Genomic DNA, 17,188 nt, shown 5'->3' with positions numbered 1-17,188 from the left:
GGCGTATGACTGTTCGGCTTGCACATGTTTATTGTTGTTATTGTTGTATTGAGTACGCCTCCGGTATTGTTGCTGCTGCTGTTGCTGTTTGTTGTTGTGTTTGTTGTTGTGTTTGTTGTATTTGTTGTGTTATTGGCAGCGCCTAGTGCGTGCTCAGTTCGAATCACGCAAATTTCATTATTATTATTTTTAATGATTTGAGTGGAAAAAGTCGACAGCAACAAAAAAAAGAAAAATAAACGAATATATAACAAAATACAACAACGAACAAAGCAAAACAAGTAAACACCCAGTTAAATAGTCCACTGACCGGATTGCAATGCATTTTGTTTGCATTAAGTGAGGGTCGAGGGTCGTGAGGGGCTCAGTGGATCACGTATAAAATGTAATGTAATGGCCCGTGCCATGCGTTTGATAATGCTCTCTCTCTCTCTCTCTCTCTCTCTGTATCTCTCTCTCTCTTCATTTGTCCTAAGGTTATTTAGACTGAGTTAATAGGAAACGAGTTTTTACCGGCTTATATAAAATAATTTCTAGTCCCAACACAGAAAACTGTTTTCTAAAACCAGATATATATAGAATGAACAAATGGTTTAAATTATCAATTATCAAAGAAACAATATTAATCAAACGAAAGAGTAAGTGCAGGGTATACAAGTTTCTTGTAAATGTATATAGAATCAGCCCCTACTTACATATTATCGATAAATATCGATTTCAATATAGAGTTACTTAGCTTTGAAGAGCTGGGGACACCATATTTTAGATATACGCAACAAATGTAGATGCATTAATGGAGCCTTCTAAGCCAAACTAACTTAATTATTTGAATTAAACAATTTGGGTTTACTTAAAAGATTTTTGAAATTCTTAACTTTACATTTATAATTAAAACATTTTCCTACTTTTCTTAAATATATATTTTGCTTCTCATGTTTGATCTACTTATATCGCATAGCTTTCAGCCAACGCACACTTGAGTCTTTGTAATCCGTTTAGCAGTGCACCCTCCAAACTTTATGGCTCTGACTCAATTTGGAAAACTACAAGCTCTGCTCGTGCTTTCATTACCAACGCCCACCTTATTCCCATACACCCATCACGCCCTCATACCATTCTATCTACTTTACATAATGTTCCACCTTAACGGTTGTATTTCATGTGTAATCGTGTGTAATTTTTAAGAAAATTGCACGTTTACTCACACACACACACACACACACACACACACACACTCGTGCCAGTGCATGAACATCCCCGACAACAACAACCCTAAAACAATGCAATGGCCAACAACAACTCAGCCAGAAAACTTTTTAGCTCACGTGTGTTCGGGTGTGTGTGCGCGAGTGTGTGTGTGTTATTGTCTGTGTGTGTGCGTAAGTAAATGTTGCATAAATAATTTTAACTGAATGACTTAATGTTGTGCTGGCCACCCTGTGGTATGGGACGCATTATTGATTATTTTTCAGGCCGACACTCGGAAAGTTTAGCTGCCAAAAAGTTGCACCGAGGCCGGCCCGCCCCCTTCCCGCTCGCCGGCCAGATACGCAGGCTTAAAGAAGTCGCCATTCGCTTGGCATTTAATGTGCATTCTGTGCTAATTACAAATCAAAAGGCAATTTAATAGCCTGCGGCATAAATTGGAGTTTGGCTCAAGCCGGACGCTGTTTTCCAATCAGAAATTGCTTTGTGCCACATTTGAAGCGATACCTCCGAATGGATGGCAGAATGTGCTACAATTTAGTTTGACTATTAATTACAACAAGTGGCAGCAGCAGCCATGGCAGCAACATGTTCAGCATGTTGCAGCTATGCAAAATTATTGATGATTTTATTAATTTGAATATTGGCGAGCAACTGCCGCTCCGGACCGCTCTCGAATGGGGCATGACAAAACGCTGGCCAAGACATTGGCCGGTCGAGTGTCTCAAATGATAAATTTTTAGCAATAGAAAGTTGCATGGAGATTGCAATTTATAGCTAGATTTTACAGCAGCAACATGTTGCAAGCGCGTTGCGGCAACAAAATGAGTATAATTAGACCGGTTTGTAATGCGTTATGTGCGATAGGCCGGCGCATGTTGCAGATGTTGCATGTTGCTGCTGCTTACAAAAAAAAAAAAAAACACAACAACAAACACACACCAGCAGTTGATTTGAATTATAGCTGCCCGGCCATAGCGATAATTAATCGTGCTATTTAGTGTGCTACATGAAATTCTACCAGTTTGTCGGTTATTGATTAGATTTGCAGCAGCATAGTTGCTGCTGTTGCTGCTGCTGCTGCAGGAAGCGCTGTTGCATGCTGCATGTTGCTGCTCGCCTGTGCAATTTAGACAGAGTTTTAATATGCGCAAATTGTACTTAATTTGGCTGGCATATTTTGTCGCTGCAATTTTCCGTATTTACGGCTAACTTTCACAACATGTTGCCAAGGTGCAGCAGCAACAATTGCTCATTAAGCCTCAGTTCAGCCATCTCGCTCGCACGCGCCTATACACTGAACCTATCAAATTATATTCTTGTCATGTCACCTAAGTAGTTACCATAACTTTTCTCTCTCTGTAGAAATTATTTTGGTGTTGCTTCTGCTGCTGTGCATTCGTGTGTTGCTTTGTTTTGCATTGTTTGCTGCTTATGCATATGCCACATGCCTCGAACCGGGTGGGTGGCTCTTAGCCCATGCCAGCAGTTGGCTACGACCAGGACCCAGACATTTGCATGCAATGTACAAAATTAATTATTACTCCTTCTCTGGCCGATGCGAGTGCCCTGTGCTTCGGCTCCTCGTGCTGTCCACTTCCTGTCCAAAATCTACAATACAACGTCTGCTGCCCTGACTCGGGCATTACATGTCCTGCACACAACTTGCAAGGCATCGTCCTCGCCAGCCCGCCAGCCCACCTCACCCAGCTTGTGGCTCATTATGACCAACGACGTCGGCGACGTGGCCGGAAAAGTGCGTTCGTTGACTGCTGCCGGCTGCCCAGCGTCGTCTGTGACTCGGACTCCCGACTCTGACACCAGCTCCGACTCGGACTCCTTCTCTGAGTGCAGTTGCTGTTGTTGTTGATGGCGTTGGTTATGGCGGCTTTGCATTATTACAACTGCAGACAGTTGTAGGCGAGTTGCCTGCATAGTTGCCGACAACAACAACAACTGCAACAACAGAAACTCAAACACACACACACACACAAACACTCAGACTCAGTGGCATACACATGCACATCCATTTGCATTATGCATTAAAATCAACGCCCGTTTTGTGTACCGAAGCCGAAGACAGGAACAACACATCCAGAATCGTAGCCCGACTTTCGCATTTAGTGTTCGATTTTCGACCAGGCGCCTCTATGCGAGTAACACGCATTTTGTGAGTGTGTGCGTGCGGCTGAGTTGAACACAAATGTCAAGGTATGGAAGCAAATGATTTGGGCATACTTTGCTGGTTGCCTTCATTTAGGCGCCTTTACTTGGCTCAGTCAATTTGCAGCTTACCCCTTGAAGCATAAAAGGCTTAAACTAGACATCAATTTGATGCAGAAATCTTTTTGAAATCTTGTCAAATGATGCAAGTACGAGGCACAGTAGCTTTTAAAATTATGTTAAGATTAACTTTCGTCGAATTTATTTTTGAGTATTTTATTGACTAATTTAATATTTTCTACTTATTTTAAAAGTATTCTGTTGTACTAGTATTTGACTCTTTTCATTAACTAAATTTCTATTTTAATTTATATAGTTATAAGTATTTTTGATCAACTAAGTCTTGTCTTATAAAATTAAGAGAGTATTTTTCATAAGATTTCCCTATGGCCTGAAGGATTAAGCACATCCCTCCATGATTTATGAAAAAAGTTTCTCTTATATACACAAAAGACTTTCGCATTTATATAGCTCGAAACATATGTATGTATAACAAAAACTTTCTTGCCAGACGTGACTCATACCCTTTTCAGAGTCTGGGCCCCGTACCGCCAGGCATATAAATTATAATGCGGAGTAGGTGTAAAATTTTCGATTACGACAGGCGGCGGGCAGCCCTAACCACCGGCCGGAAGCCACACTGCGCTGCTGTAGCTACTTTGCGAATCTCCCTCTTCCACGGCGGAGTCATTGTCCAGGGCAGGTCGTCGTGGCTTGCAAGGACATGCACAGGACTCGGACTCGAGGCAACGTTTTGCATTTGCAAAATTATGCGGCATGTGTGCGACGCTTCCCACACCAAAGGCCCGACTCCCCCTTTTCCGTTTCCCCCTTGCCGCTGAAGCTGCTTTTGGCTTTTGTTATTTTGTTTGTTGCTTTTGCTGTGTTGCTGTGGTCAACCGGATGGCAACAGGGATAATTAATGAAATTAATGCGCTTGGGCATGAGTTTTAAGTGCACGAAATATATTCGATAAATGTAAATTCTAAATTATGAGCCGTAGCAGGCAAAAGGCACAGGTACAGTCACCATTTAGCCAAATGCCAGTCGATAGGGTTGTTTGCATAACCGGCTGCATTTTAATGGCAATTAACTTTCGTATTGCTGCATACCTTAGACACATTGGCATACCTATTAAGAAATATCACAAATATTATACCTTCGATGTGCTGAACATTAAATACTGCACTGCTCTCATTTTATTTGTTCTTATATGCTCATGATATCTCAAAGAAATGTGCATCTAAAAATCTTTTCGATATAAAAAGAGGAACACACTTGTATTCCAGCAGTGATATATTTAAATTCAGCTGGCTGAAGGAAGCTCTTTTTACTGTTTCAAGATATTTCAAATATTATTAGATTATTATTAGATTAATGCTAGGCAAGAGTTCAGGCAGCCGTTTATAAGTCTTAGCCGGATAAAGCAACAGGTTATATTCGTATCTAAGGTAGACATTTTATGTAGAATCTAATTAAAATAATACTGTAAGACTGCAAATTCCACTTTATTTTACGCAATAGTATATTAATTTTATTAATTAGCTAAATCTAAACAGAATATAATTTAGTTCTATCAAACCTATAAGCTAATATACCGAATAGTCGCAGACAAAGTTTTAAGTTTTGTCATATTTATGAAAAATAACCCATGCAAGCCATTCATTTATTGTTTACACCCACACGATGACAACCTGTTAAGATGATCCATTGAAGCTGAACTGTTTGATTAAAGGCAACTCTTGACTTCTTTGCTCACCTTTCTTGCAGACGGCGCACACAATGCGAGCGGGTCAGTGACATGGCCGAGGGCTGCGAGGACTCTGCCGGCGCCGCTGAATCCACCACGTCACAGTATAAGCTCGACAAGATGCTGGGTACGGTGCTGCCCTGCGAGGCGGCTATTGTAGCGACGCCCGGCAGCAGCAGCAGCAGCAACAACAATAACAACAATAACAGCAGCAGCAACAGCAACAACAACGGCAGCAGCAACAACACTGCCAGCAACATTGTAAAGCGAGAGTTTTGCGATGGCAGCATCATGCCAGGTGCTAGTGTCAACAACAACAACAGCGCCGTCAGCAACAATAACAACAACAACAACAACAACAATACCAAAATGCAAGCATTGATATGCAGCAGCAGCAGCAACAATAATAACAGTAGCAACAATAACAACAACAGCAATGCCAACAGCAGCAGCAGCTCATCATCATCCTCCTCCTCATGCTCATCTAGCTCGTCCAGCTCGTCGGCCAGCACTTTGACCAGCTGCACCACCGCGGCCGTAGTGCCCTCCAATTGCTCCACAAATGCCAACAAGTCGCCCGGTTCGCCCTACTCCCAAAGCGGCACGATCGGCATCGGCGTCGCGCTCGCCAGCCCCCTGCGCGAGGCCAGCCCCCTGGCCAGCCGCTGCTCACCAGCGGCCGCTGCGGCGCAGTCACCATGTGGCGGTGCCACGCCCGCTTCGCCACCATCTGTCTCCTCGAACAGCTCGTCGCATGTGCTGGCGCTCAACATCAAAACCGAGTCGGTGAGTCGCTAAACGCAAACATTTCCAATTAAACTTTTCTAATCAGAGCAACTGCGTGAGTCGTGCTTAAGGGGGTTAAATGAAGCGCAATCGAAATAGATCAGTTGGGCGGATAAAAACGATCAAGTGCATAGTTGAAGAGATAATAAAACAAAATTATTTGCGTTTTTAATAGTAAAATGGGAAAGAATATTTTACTTGGTTAAACCAAATTTGATTCTTGTAATATTTATAAAATTTAATCCCTTTTTGAAATCTTATGCATGGTTTGTAACCAAATATGTCCCTTTAAAGGCAGAACTATAAGTTAATCCATCATTTATCAGAAGTCTTTCCCAGTAATCTTTCTCCTCTAAAATCTATTCTAAGCTCTTGCCATTGACACGAAAATAGTCTCGCTTGGTTCTGCGTGACAAATAATGTGGTCACGCGCACATCTCTAGTTGAATACATAAATTGGTTTGCATTTAATTAGCATGCAAGCGGCGCGGCGATCATTAATTAGTCGCGGCACCGACTGGCTAATCATGAAATCAGCGAGCTTGCCGCAAAATGTTGCCACTACAACAACTGTGACAATTCCTGCAACTCAGACCGAGCGTCAAGGGCAAACTTGGCGTCAAACATTTTACGCTACAAAACGTTATAAAGCAGCCGCAGGCTGAAGCCATGTCGTGCGCAAAAACAAAAACAAAACAACAATAACAAAAAAAAAAAAAACAACAAGTAAATAAATAAAAAACAAATGCCGAAAATTTAATACAACAGCGGCAGCAACACTCGGTCAAATATTTGTCCCAATTTTAATGACCATAAAAACTGAGCAATAATAAAAAAAAAGAACAGCAGCAACAACAACAACAACACCAACAAAATGAGATCACAAAAAAGTTTGTGCAATTGTCAGCAATAAATAAAAAATTTCGCATGTCCTCGTTGGCTCAGTTCGCTTGGGCTCGCATTGGCTTTGCCTGGGCTCGATCTGTGCCTGCTGGCGCATAGTTGCTTGGCGAATCAGCAGAAACCAACAACAACAGCAACAACAACAGCAACAGCAACAGCAACAATGCCAATAGGAAAAAAAACATTGAAGACGCCGATCCGTCGATAGCCGAACCGAGCTTAAATCAGTTTTTTTATTCTTTCAAGTTTCAAGTTTATTTTTGTTTAATTTTAAGTCTAAGGCGATTGTTGTCGTTGCTCGTAAAATTGGGCAAAGTTATGGCCGAAATAAAGGGATAGCATTTCGAGTAGGTTCAGGCTGACATAAGCAATAAAAGCAATTACAAATCTCGGCTCCATAAAATTATGATGTGCGGCAAAATTGTATATTTTTTCGAATTACTAATTAGTTTTTTTTTTTCATAATTTTTAATTGTTAAACCATGTTTTCGCTTGCTATTATATAAACTTTTCGCATAACATTTAAATTTATATGAATTTAAATCAAAATCTTGCTGATTGAGTAAAAAAAAAATTTGTATTTAGATACATAATTAATATTCAATTCTATTCACAAGCGACTGCAATTATAAAATAATCGAATTGTTCTCTTTGTTAGCCATTCCATATTCGATAAATAATAGAAGCATATTTGATATCTTTGACCGCATTTTGGCTATGCTCGCTTTGTCTCTGTCCGATCCGCATTCATTCTAATGACACAATCAGCTCACACGACACGCACACACAACGAGTGACACCCTCTCATGCGATTTGGGCCCCCTCTTATCCCTGCCAGCGACCCCTGCATACCGCCGCCTGCCGTTTTCCCTTGAGCAAATCATGCAACTAAAATGCGACTTGTAATGCTCAAAAAGCCAAACAAAATGTTGTAAAAAGCAATTAATAAAAATAAAGCAATCAAAAAAGTGCATAAAATTTATGTGCATGCAGTCAAATGAGTAATCGCCTGATCCAAACACACTAACACACACACACACACACACACACACGCACACACACACAATAGAGTTAGCAGCAACAACAAGAGCGACAATAATAAACCAGCAACATTTATTGAAAATTAAACAAAAAAGAAACGACAGCAGCAACAAAAAAAAATCGCATAAGCCAAATAATAAGCGCAAAATAATCAGCACACACACAAACACACACTCTCACACACACATTCACTCACACACTCGTACAAAAAAAGAAATAAATTTATATTGGCGACTGGAAACAAGAAAATCCAGGTGCTATAAAGATCGTATTAAAGGCCACAGAAAAAAAAGAGTGAGAAAAGCCACGCTTTTAAAAGACCGAAATTTACATACACTTGCAAGGATAACATAAGTAGTAAAATAAGTATATTATTCAAATTAATTATTTAATCAATTTAATTTGAAATTAAAATTAATAACAATAGTCGCATAAGAACTATGACGCCTTGTAGAAAGTGTTTGCCACAATTTAAGTTGCACAGCCTCAAGACATTGGCGAGCAACTCTGTTGTTAGGGTATTTCGAGCTAAGCAACTTCACAATAGCGCACTGACAGCAGCTGGGGAAGCGGAGCTGGGTGCAGTTCACAATATATTACAGCTAATTATGATCGGGGCAGTCGGGCAGCCCATTGGCTACGCAATTTGACGGCTTTGGCAGCGCAACTGCAATTTCAATGCTGCATTTGAGGCCAAGGCGGCAGCCAGCCCGCTGGGTGACTCATGTTGCCAACTGCAGCGTCTAATGAGCCTGCTCAGCCTGAGGCTTGGCCCGGCCGGGCTCTGGTGAAAGCACCGCAGTCCGCACATGTACTCTAATTTAAAGTCTAAAGTCGCTAATTACAAGCTGCGCTGAATAAGCACAGGCTGGCTGCACTATTCGCACTCGCACTCGCACTCACACTCATATTCATGCTCATACTTACGCCTTTACTCGCTTTACAGCGCACATGTTGCGCATGTGCAATGAGGATGCCTTCTGCTGCGCGGTGGCTGCCACGTTTGACACGGCTGCAGCTACGTGAGTGCCAAGCGGATTTCATGTGTGCGCTGCCTCTTCTGCCCTGCTAGGTGGGTGTGTGTATGCGTGTGTGTGTGTGTAGAGTGTATGAGTATGCTTTCGCATTCACATCTGCAACGTCATCGTCATGATGATCGGCAAGAGCACAGAACAGCAACTGGCAGCTAAGAGTGGCAACCGGTTTCTGCATTTACTTTAAATGTTGCAAATATTTAAAGCGGGATTATCCACAAGCGAACCGGAGGCCGGGCCTGGTTCTGGGCTCAGTTCTGGGGCTTGTGCTCCCTACCTCTCTCCCCTCTCTCTTTCACTCTCTGGCCTTAGCTGCACGGCATGTAAATCGTTTGTAATTAGTTAAGAGTCTCTACGCGTCAACGTTTAAAAGGAGCAGACAATAATTGCTTATTAAAAAGAATGTTTTCTGCAACAATTTTTATGACCGCCGAGCAGCGCGAAAATTGACTGCAAATGAGGTGAGTGAACAGCGCGATAAAGAAATCAACCTGCAAATACCTTTAAATTGGGCTCAGCAAAAAAGCGCACAATGCAAGCGCTCAAATATGTGTTTATTGCTGATTTAAATAATTGAAGTCTTAAGATATAATATATTGTTAATAATTATTTTTTATTTTATTATTATTATTTTATTATAATCATATACTATGTATTGGCATAAATGTTGTTTTTGATTTTTGGTTTTTAACTTAGTTTGATTATTAAAACAAAATTATTAAAAAGTACTTTAATACAGTATCAAATATTATTTAAAATTATTATTTGTTTCGTAACTAAATACAAACGCTTTTCATATTATCTAAAATACTAGACTTTAAAACGTTTAATATTTTTTTTTTTCACATTAAATTGATCTAAGAAAAAAAATCGTTTTATTTTCTTAGTATAACAAACAACTTTTAAATTAGTCTATCAATAAATCAAGTTCCGTGAGCAACTTTTATCAATTAATTTAGTTATCTCGCTGGAAAATTAATTAATCTCCAATTTAAATCTTTTCAATATCCTCGACTTACTATTTACGAAGAGTTTCCCAAGCTGAAGCTGCAACTGCAACGACAGCGGCAGCGGCAGCAGGTTCTCAGCTTAAGTCCCACATTCGACACGCCTTCACCGTCGCTTTCACATGGCTGACATTTGACAGGCTCTTCGGCTGCCCCCAAAAACTCAGTATTTATGTGGATAATGTTTCCCCCCGGTCTGAGGTGTAAGTGTAAGTCGCAGCCAAGACAAGACCCAAATTCCATGCGGACAATTTGTGGTTTTTCTTTATTATTTTTTGTTGTATTAATTCAAAATTAATTGCAAATAAATTACAAAGCAATTTGTGTGTCGGACGGTTGTCGTTGTTGTTGTTGTTGTTGTTGTTGTTGTCGGTATTGTTGCTGTTTCTGCGTGCTGCTGCTGCCGCTGTCGTTCTTGTTGTTGTTGCTGCTGCGGTTGCTCCGTCAGCTGCATGCAACTTGAAATTGGCAGCGTATTTAATTATAAATTAATTATAATGCAAGCTGTACTTATGCACGTCCACGTAATGCCAATAATCATCAGGCGCTGCATTTATGGGGCGATATTATATGGCAAGTTGATTTTTTTTGACGTTGAGCTCATTTTTCATTTTAAACACCCCCTGCACCCCAACACCACCCCTTCTGTTCTCAGCGGAGGCCTTGACTTGCCTTAATTTCGTTTTACTTACGCAAAAAAATAAAAAAGACAGCAAATGGCAAATTGTCTTCGTCTTAATTATGATGGGTATTAAAAAATTATTAACAATGTTGCTGACGTTGTCCACAATCCCGAAGCTGTGTTGTTGTTATTGCTGCTTGTGCAGTAACTTGCAGTTGTTAAGTAGTATAAGCTACAAATAGAGCTGGAGACTCCGTTCGCGGTTGGATGTGACAAGCATGTGAACAACGCCACCTGCCGGCTGATGATGACGGCTGGACTTATTAAATATTTCAAAATTTGAATGCTAATGGGAAAATGAGCTAATTTTGTGACTATAAACTTTTAAAATGAGTCATTTATGCGGAGAATAAGTGCATCCTTCCTAAAGGCAATTTTTGAGCGGAATAGAAATTAAAAGCAGAAAAGGGGATCAAATGTTATTCAATAAGCACATAAAAGAGCCCAAGCCTCAAACCAAGAAAACTTTTAAAAATAACCATCTTAAGTGAAATAAAATATAAAATTGGATAAGCTTAAAATTAGTCAGTACAGGAGCTCGCATAAGTTCCTAGTTCTAAAAGTCCATGTTCTAATGAATCTCAAGATTTCGCTGTGAGGAATTTTCGTTGTTGCCTCAAGTGATGGAAATATATGTAACTTTCGAAGCCATTGTTCTTTATAGATCAGCTTGTTTGCCCTTTGCTAGCCTAGAGTTCGTTATTGCTGAGCCCTGACCTATGCTTAGTCATCTGCCAGATGCTACCGTAAACGCAGCTAGATGCATGTATCTATACATTAAAAAGTGCATGTGTATCTGTGTATGCTTTTTTATCTGCATTGCATTTATGGCCATCACTTTATTGATTTTGCTGCACATCTGCATATGCGGTTGACCTCTTACCTAAGCCAAACTTAAAAACCGTTGCTGTAGCTGCAGCAACAACTGGCTAAAAGAGCAGGCCAAGTAATTAGCAAGAAGCGGACCAAATTCAACGGTCACTCAGCGAGTTGGGCTGGGTAAATACTTGTACTTAATAAAACATAAAGCGCGGCGCATTATCATTAAGGTCCGCTCGACAAGCCAAGGCGGTGGAAATCAAGGCAGCACAACAATACCTATGCCCACTGGCCATATAAGACGGCGTCTTGATGCTGAGATTGAAACCGAACCGGGACGAGACGGGAAGCGTCTCTGCAATGAGCGCGCGCGCATTAAAATAAATTTAATATTGGCGAGTCGAGCCGGTTGCAAGTTGCCAGTTGCCAGTTGCAAGCTGCGAGTTGTGAGCTGCGCATGCGCCACGTTTTGAGCCTGAACTTGGCGAGCCTCTCATAATTTGCAACCGAGTGGCAGATTGGTAGAGTGCTGCAGCGACGTTGTTGGTTCAACTTTGCTACACTCAATTAAATGCCCCTCGGTAACTCGACGTGCCTGTGTCTGTGTGTGTGTGAGCGTGTGAGTGTGTGTAAGCCAGCAATAGTTAAAGCCAAAAATAGCATTTAAACTCATTAATTTAACGCGTGATTATGACCATGTTTGAACGAGTACGAGTACGACTATGAGTACCCGTTGCAGTTGTTGTTGCAGTTGTTTTTTGGGATTTGAAAAACTGTTGCCAGCAGGCATAATACTTATTTGTTGCTTTTATTGTTGTTACTGCTGCAGTTTGTTGTTGCTATTTTTATTTTGGCATTTATTTTGCGCTTCTTTGAGCTGCGGCCTCTGGAGTCGTACGTGGCACCACTTCGGCCATCGCATTGATGTTTTATGCATCAGCGGGACAATTTGGCCAATGCGAGTGGATTACACTGTGCGACAGATTTAAAAAATTATGACTATGGATGCAAGTGAGAGAACATTATATGACCCCAAGGCTTGTTATATATTCTGCGAGTGTGCTTACATTTGCAATATTTTTTAAGAATTTTCTTCAATTTTAGTCGCGCACATCATTTATTAATAAAAAACGTCTCGACATTTGTATGTTTCTCTCGTTCATCTCATCTTAGTCAGCTTCGAGCGTTAACTTGCTCTCTATTTAAAGGAAGTTAACTAATCAGCTGGCAATTAAATTTTGTACTAAACTCAAAGCAGCTGAGTATAGAAACAAGCCGCTGGGGTAAATAATCTTCGGCACTTTTCTATCTACTTTTTAGTAGACTTGCTTTCAACTTTGTGCAATTAGTGTTTAATTTTTTTGAGTGTTGCCCGTCTGCTTTACAAATTAAATGCACATTCGTTTTAACATAAGGTAAAACCCACAACTACAGCAACACAAACCCACAAACGGCGACTAAACATAAAAGAGATGCCACAATTGCGATAATTTTTCTATTTGTTAGCGCTGCGTTTGTGGCCCCAAAAGAAATTGGCCATGAGCGAAACGTACCTGGTTTTAAGCCAGCATTAATATTTTATGTGATTATTCGGGGCCAATGAGGGGACAGGGACAGGGACAAGTTGAGGGGCTGGCAGCCCGGTGACTGGGCCAGGGCAGCAGCGGTTCAGTTGTTTATTCAAGCCAGCCATGCAACAGTCCCAGCGGAGCTCCACACAAGTCGAAAGAAAGAGCCAAACTTGGCGCTGCAGTTGGAACTCGAACTCGATAATTGCAATAAAGGCGCATTCTTTGGCCATTTAGCTGGAGGCGCTAATTCGTTTATTATGAGCGGGCCAACTGGCTCGAGGAGCCGTTTTCATAGATGCACTCGCAGATGGCATACTAAATGCGAGAAGAAAATGCATAATTTTTTCTCTATTTGCTTAGAGTTTGCGTTTGCTCCTGGGTGTGGCCAGCAAGAGCACAAACAATGCCAATACGAATAAGTAACGTGAAGCTTGTGTTTTCTTAATGACCCGAAATGGGCGGAAAACAGGAAAGCATGAAGAAAGCAGAGCGGGGAGTGAACCAAAAAAGAAAATATTTAACAAACAAACTTTCGTTTAGTAAACTGGAATCGCATTTTAAACGATCTTAGTACTTGGGGAAAACCTAATTTTTTATTATATTATGAATATATTTAATGATAATATGGAACTATTTGCATACGATTTATCTTGGTATCAAAGCTCTATGATATTTTTATTATATATTGCTTGCCTTTAAAGCGATTAATTTTTAACCAAAGATTTAAAGAAAAGAACGATAATTCCTTGTTTTCACTATAGCATTTTGAAATCTTTCTATTTTTGTAACACTTTTATATACTGATTTTAAGATTCAACAATTATTGAATATGAATATTATTAATATTAATTTGATTTATTAAATAGCTTAGACAAATCTTATTTTGAATTGTTTTACAAAGTTCTGCATTTCTGACATGATTGCATGCTACTTTCTAAGTTGGATATTAATTTAACAAGAGCTGTTTTTCTCTGTGGGAATAGAACCTACTTCAAAAGTGCTTTGAGTGTGGATCCTCTTATGGCCCATACTCTGGCCAAATTGGTGGCAAACATCTGTCAGCTGCCTTTGTAGCTGCTGCTGCCGCTGCTGCTCCGTGCAACTAATTAAAATATACAATACCCAAATTAATTACTAAAACAGGTTAACTTGTGCGCAATAATAGTCATCTATCCACTCAGTTGGCTGGGTCAACAGCGGCCACAACCTGGCGACGTTGCTTGATGCGGCTGCCAATGAACCGCCTGCCCCTTGGTCTTCCTTTTCATCTGCCTCCTGCTGTTGCTGCCTCGCTGTGGCGCCAGCGAAATTTGTTTGAATAATTATTGCAGTCAACTGCTGTGGGCTGTCCCTGGCTGTTCGTTCGCGCCCGACCTCTTACCATGATCGCAGCACTTCAATTGTTTTATTAGTTCGTACAATGCCGTTGGGTGATGGTTTGGGGCGGGCAATGTGGCGTATGTGCAACGCGTCACAGTGTCATGTGTCTTCTGTTCTGTTCAAATATTCTGCTCTATATGCTGTATATGTATATTCACTAATAACTATTTTACCTTAGCGACATGTGTCGTCCCGAAAACCAACCAATCAAGCCAACAAATTTTTCAGGGTATCCTTGGGCAAAAAGTTTGCTTTGCTGTTTTTGGCTTGTTTACTCTGACACTGCGCATATGTCAGCTGCGGCACTCATAATTTATTGAAGCACATAAATTTCACTTAATTGGCATTGACAATAATAAAAGAACAGCAGCAATAACAACAAACACAACAGCAGCTACAATATTGATGTTAGTAACAAAATATTAAAAAGTCTTTGCTCTTATATGCACATTAGTTGCAATTAGCCAAACGACTAATTACATGGTGCTCGGCATGCATACAGGGTGCTGCTACACTTTGCCCCCCCCCCACACACGTATTGTGCACCCAATATCAATTAGTTGCAAACAACTTTATTCTAGTTAATAATAACGTATTACAACTTGCTATCAGCTGGCAGAACTGGGCGTAATAAAGTAGAAAATGGCAAAAGCAGAAATTGGTATGAAATGATTGTGATTGAACGTTCACTAAAAATTTTATTTGAAATTGTTCAGCTTTGAGCTACTTTTTAAGCTAAGACCATTTTATATTATTGCTATTAAGACGGAAAGCCTGCTTAAAGCCGAACTGGTTTGAGCCCGGAATCAGAATATTATATTTTCGATAAGAGGAAACTCTATTCGGCTAAATAACAGCCGAACCCAAAACTGAATCGAACCATACATTAAATGGGGTTCGATTCTCAAAAAATGTATTATTGCAATACCTTTAAGCATTTGATTTTGCGCTTACGATAGTTTCAGTACTGCACGAGAAACCAACCAGTTTCTCCAACTGGCAATTAATATTTAAATAACGTATATATGACACAGAACTGCAAATCATTAGCTTTAAGCAAATTTAATATTATATATTTCCTTTTTAACTCATTAAAATCTTTCAATTATTATAATCGTACCCTGATTAAATAATAGCTAATTCTTGAATTGTGCAAGATAGCAACAACTTGTTAAGCGCAACTTCTAGGAAGTTAGCTGAATTTAATTAACTCAGCTACCCTCAAATCGCCAGTCCTGCTGCACCCTCTCCATGGGTATATATATTAACTAGCGGCTAGCTGGAACTGGAGCTGGTTGCAGCAGTCGTCGCTCCGCGGCCATCTAAGCATATTTCAAAACCTGGCTAAATATATTTTTAATTATGATTTCGCCTTAATAATTATGAGCTAACAACAAAACGAGTTGCAAGTTGCAGTTGTTGTCGTTGCTTTTTACTGCTGTTGTTGTTGTTATTGTTATTGTTGTAACTGGTGTGCCTACAACTGTTGGAACAACAACTAATTGTGGCTATATCCTACGATACCCAGCGGAGTCGAATGCTTTAAATTAATAATTACGGAGAAAAAGGCGCAGGCGACTTTCAGGCGCGTCGCCACGTTTGCATGTGGTTGCAAAACGCGAGTGAAAAAATAATTAATGCACTTAATGTGTAATTATTTCAATTAAACGATACGTATTGCTGTCCCGGGCCCGAGTTAGCTACCATCTGTGGGTCCTGTTCCGTATCGTTTCATTCCGTTTCATTTAATTGCCGGAGGGGGGCTGCCTGGACATTAAGGTCGGCCTAATTGGCATTGGCTCTGGCTCGGACTGGACTGAGCTTATGCCGCCCCCTTCTCTCTGGCGATCATCGATAGAGCGTCCGCATATGGAATACCGGCGAGAGCAGCCACATCAATCAGCCAGATCAGCTAAATGGCATGCCAGGTACTGGTACCGGTTTTTTGGCTGGCCAACAATTTGACTTAATTATAAAATGTCGTGCGACTGTCATTACAATAAATTTTATTTAGTCAAAGTTGTAAATTGCCAGTCGAACCAAAATCCGATGTTAGACAAAAACTCTTTTGGGGCTGCCCCTAATCGCGGCATATAAATTAATGTGGACGCGCAATCGCCAATATTATGTTGCCAAGCACTTAACTCGGCAACATGTTGCCAAGGTGCGAATGCAAATGGCTTAGCAGCTGATTAGAGGTGGCAGCGTGAGAATATTGTGGCCCTGGCCAATTAAAATGATTGTTGTCTAATTGACTTTCAGTTATCGACTAAATAATGTTCTATATTTAATTTATTATTATTTCTTACACCAAGCCAAGGTAAATGTTGTCTCAGATGTGGGTGTGAGTATTTATTAGCTGTTTAAAAGTGGGGCCTTGCGCAATATTCGATTTATTCTCGATTAATCAATTTTTAGTTCGTTAGTTAATTATAATCTATTAATCGAACATTTTGACTATGGCCAGCTTCTATTTATAAGAAATACTAATTCAGCTTTTATTAGAGACGAAGAGAAGTCCGATAAATGAAAAATAACCAAGCTATTTCAGTAGCAAATAGATTCTGACTAGACGGCATACATTATTTCTTCAATTTGCGCACGTGATTCTAGCACAGTCGATGAATTTGCTCTCGGTCACGCTGTTAGCTCCAAAAGAGCTTGGCAACATGACTACAAATTTCTTTGCAGCATGTTGCAGGGGCAACATTTAATTGTTGCATGGCAGCTGCGGCTGCAGCAACTTATTCTCCTTTTCTGCCTGCAATTATTGTGCGATTAGAAAG

The 17,188-nt window shown here is 40.4% G+C and overlaps 1 protein-coding gene across 3 annotated transcripts in view; it reads left to right on the top strand.

Annotated features, from left to right (window-relative positions):
• Positions 1 to 17,188, top strand: part of pdm3 (pou domain motif 3) — a 94,430-nt gene that overhangs the window by 27,490 nt on the left and 49,752 nt on the right. For all 3 annotated transcript variants that reach the window (XM_032437052.2, XM_032437051.2, XM_032437050.2), the window contains exon 2: positions 5,200 to 5,965. In XM_032437052.2, the coding sequence (XP_032292943.1) occupies positions 5,231 to 5,965 (735 nt within the window). In that variant the 5' untranslated portion in view covers positions 5,200 to 5,230. The remainder of the gene's footprint in view (positions 1 to 5,199; positions 5,966 to 17,188) is intronic.

The sequence above is a fragment of the Drosophila virilis genome, chromosome 5, assembly GCF_030788295.1.
Source record: "Drosophila virilis strain 15010-1051.87 chromosome 5, Dvir_AGI_RSII-ME, whole genome shotgun sequence".
NCBI classification, from domain to species: domain Eukaryota; kingdom Metazoa; phylum Arthropoda; class Insecta; order Diptera; family Drosophilidae; genus Drosophila; species Drosophila virilis.
The sequence above is the reverse complement of the archived record's forward strand: the minus strand, read 5'-3'. Positions and strand labels throughout refer to the sequence as shown.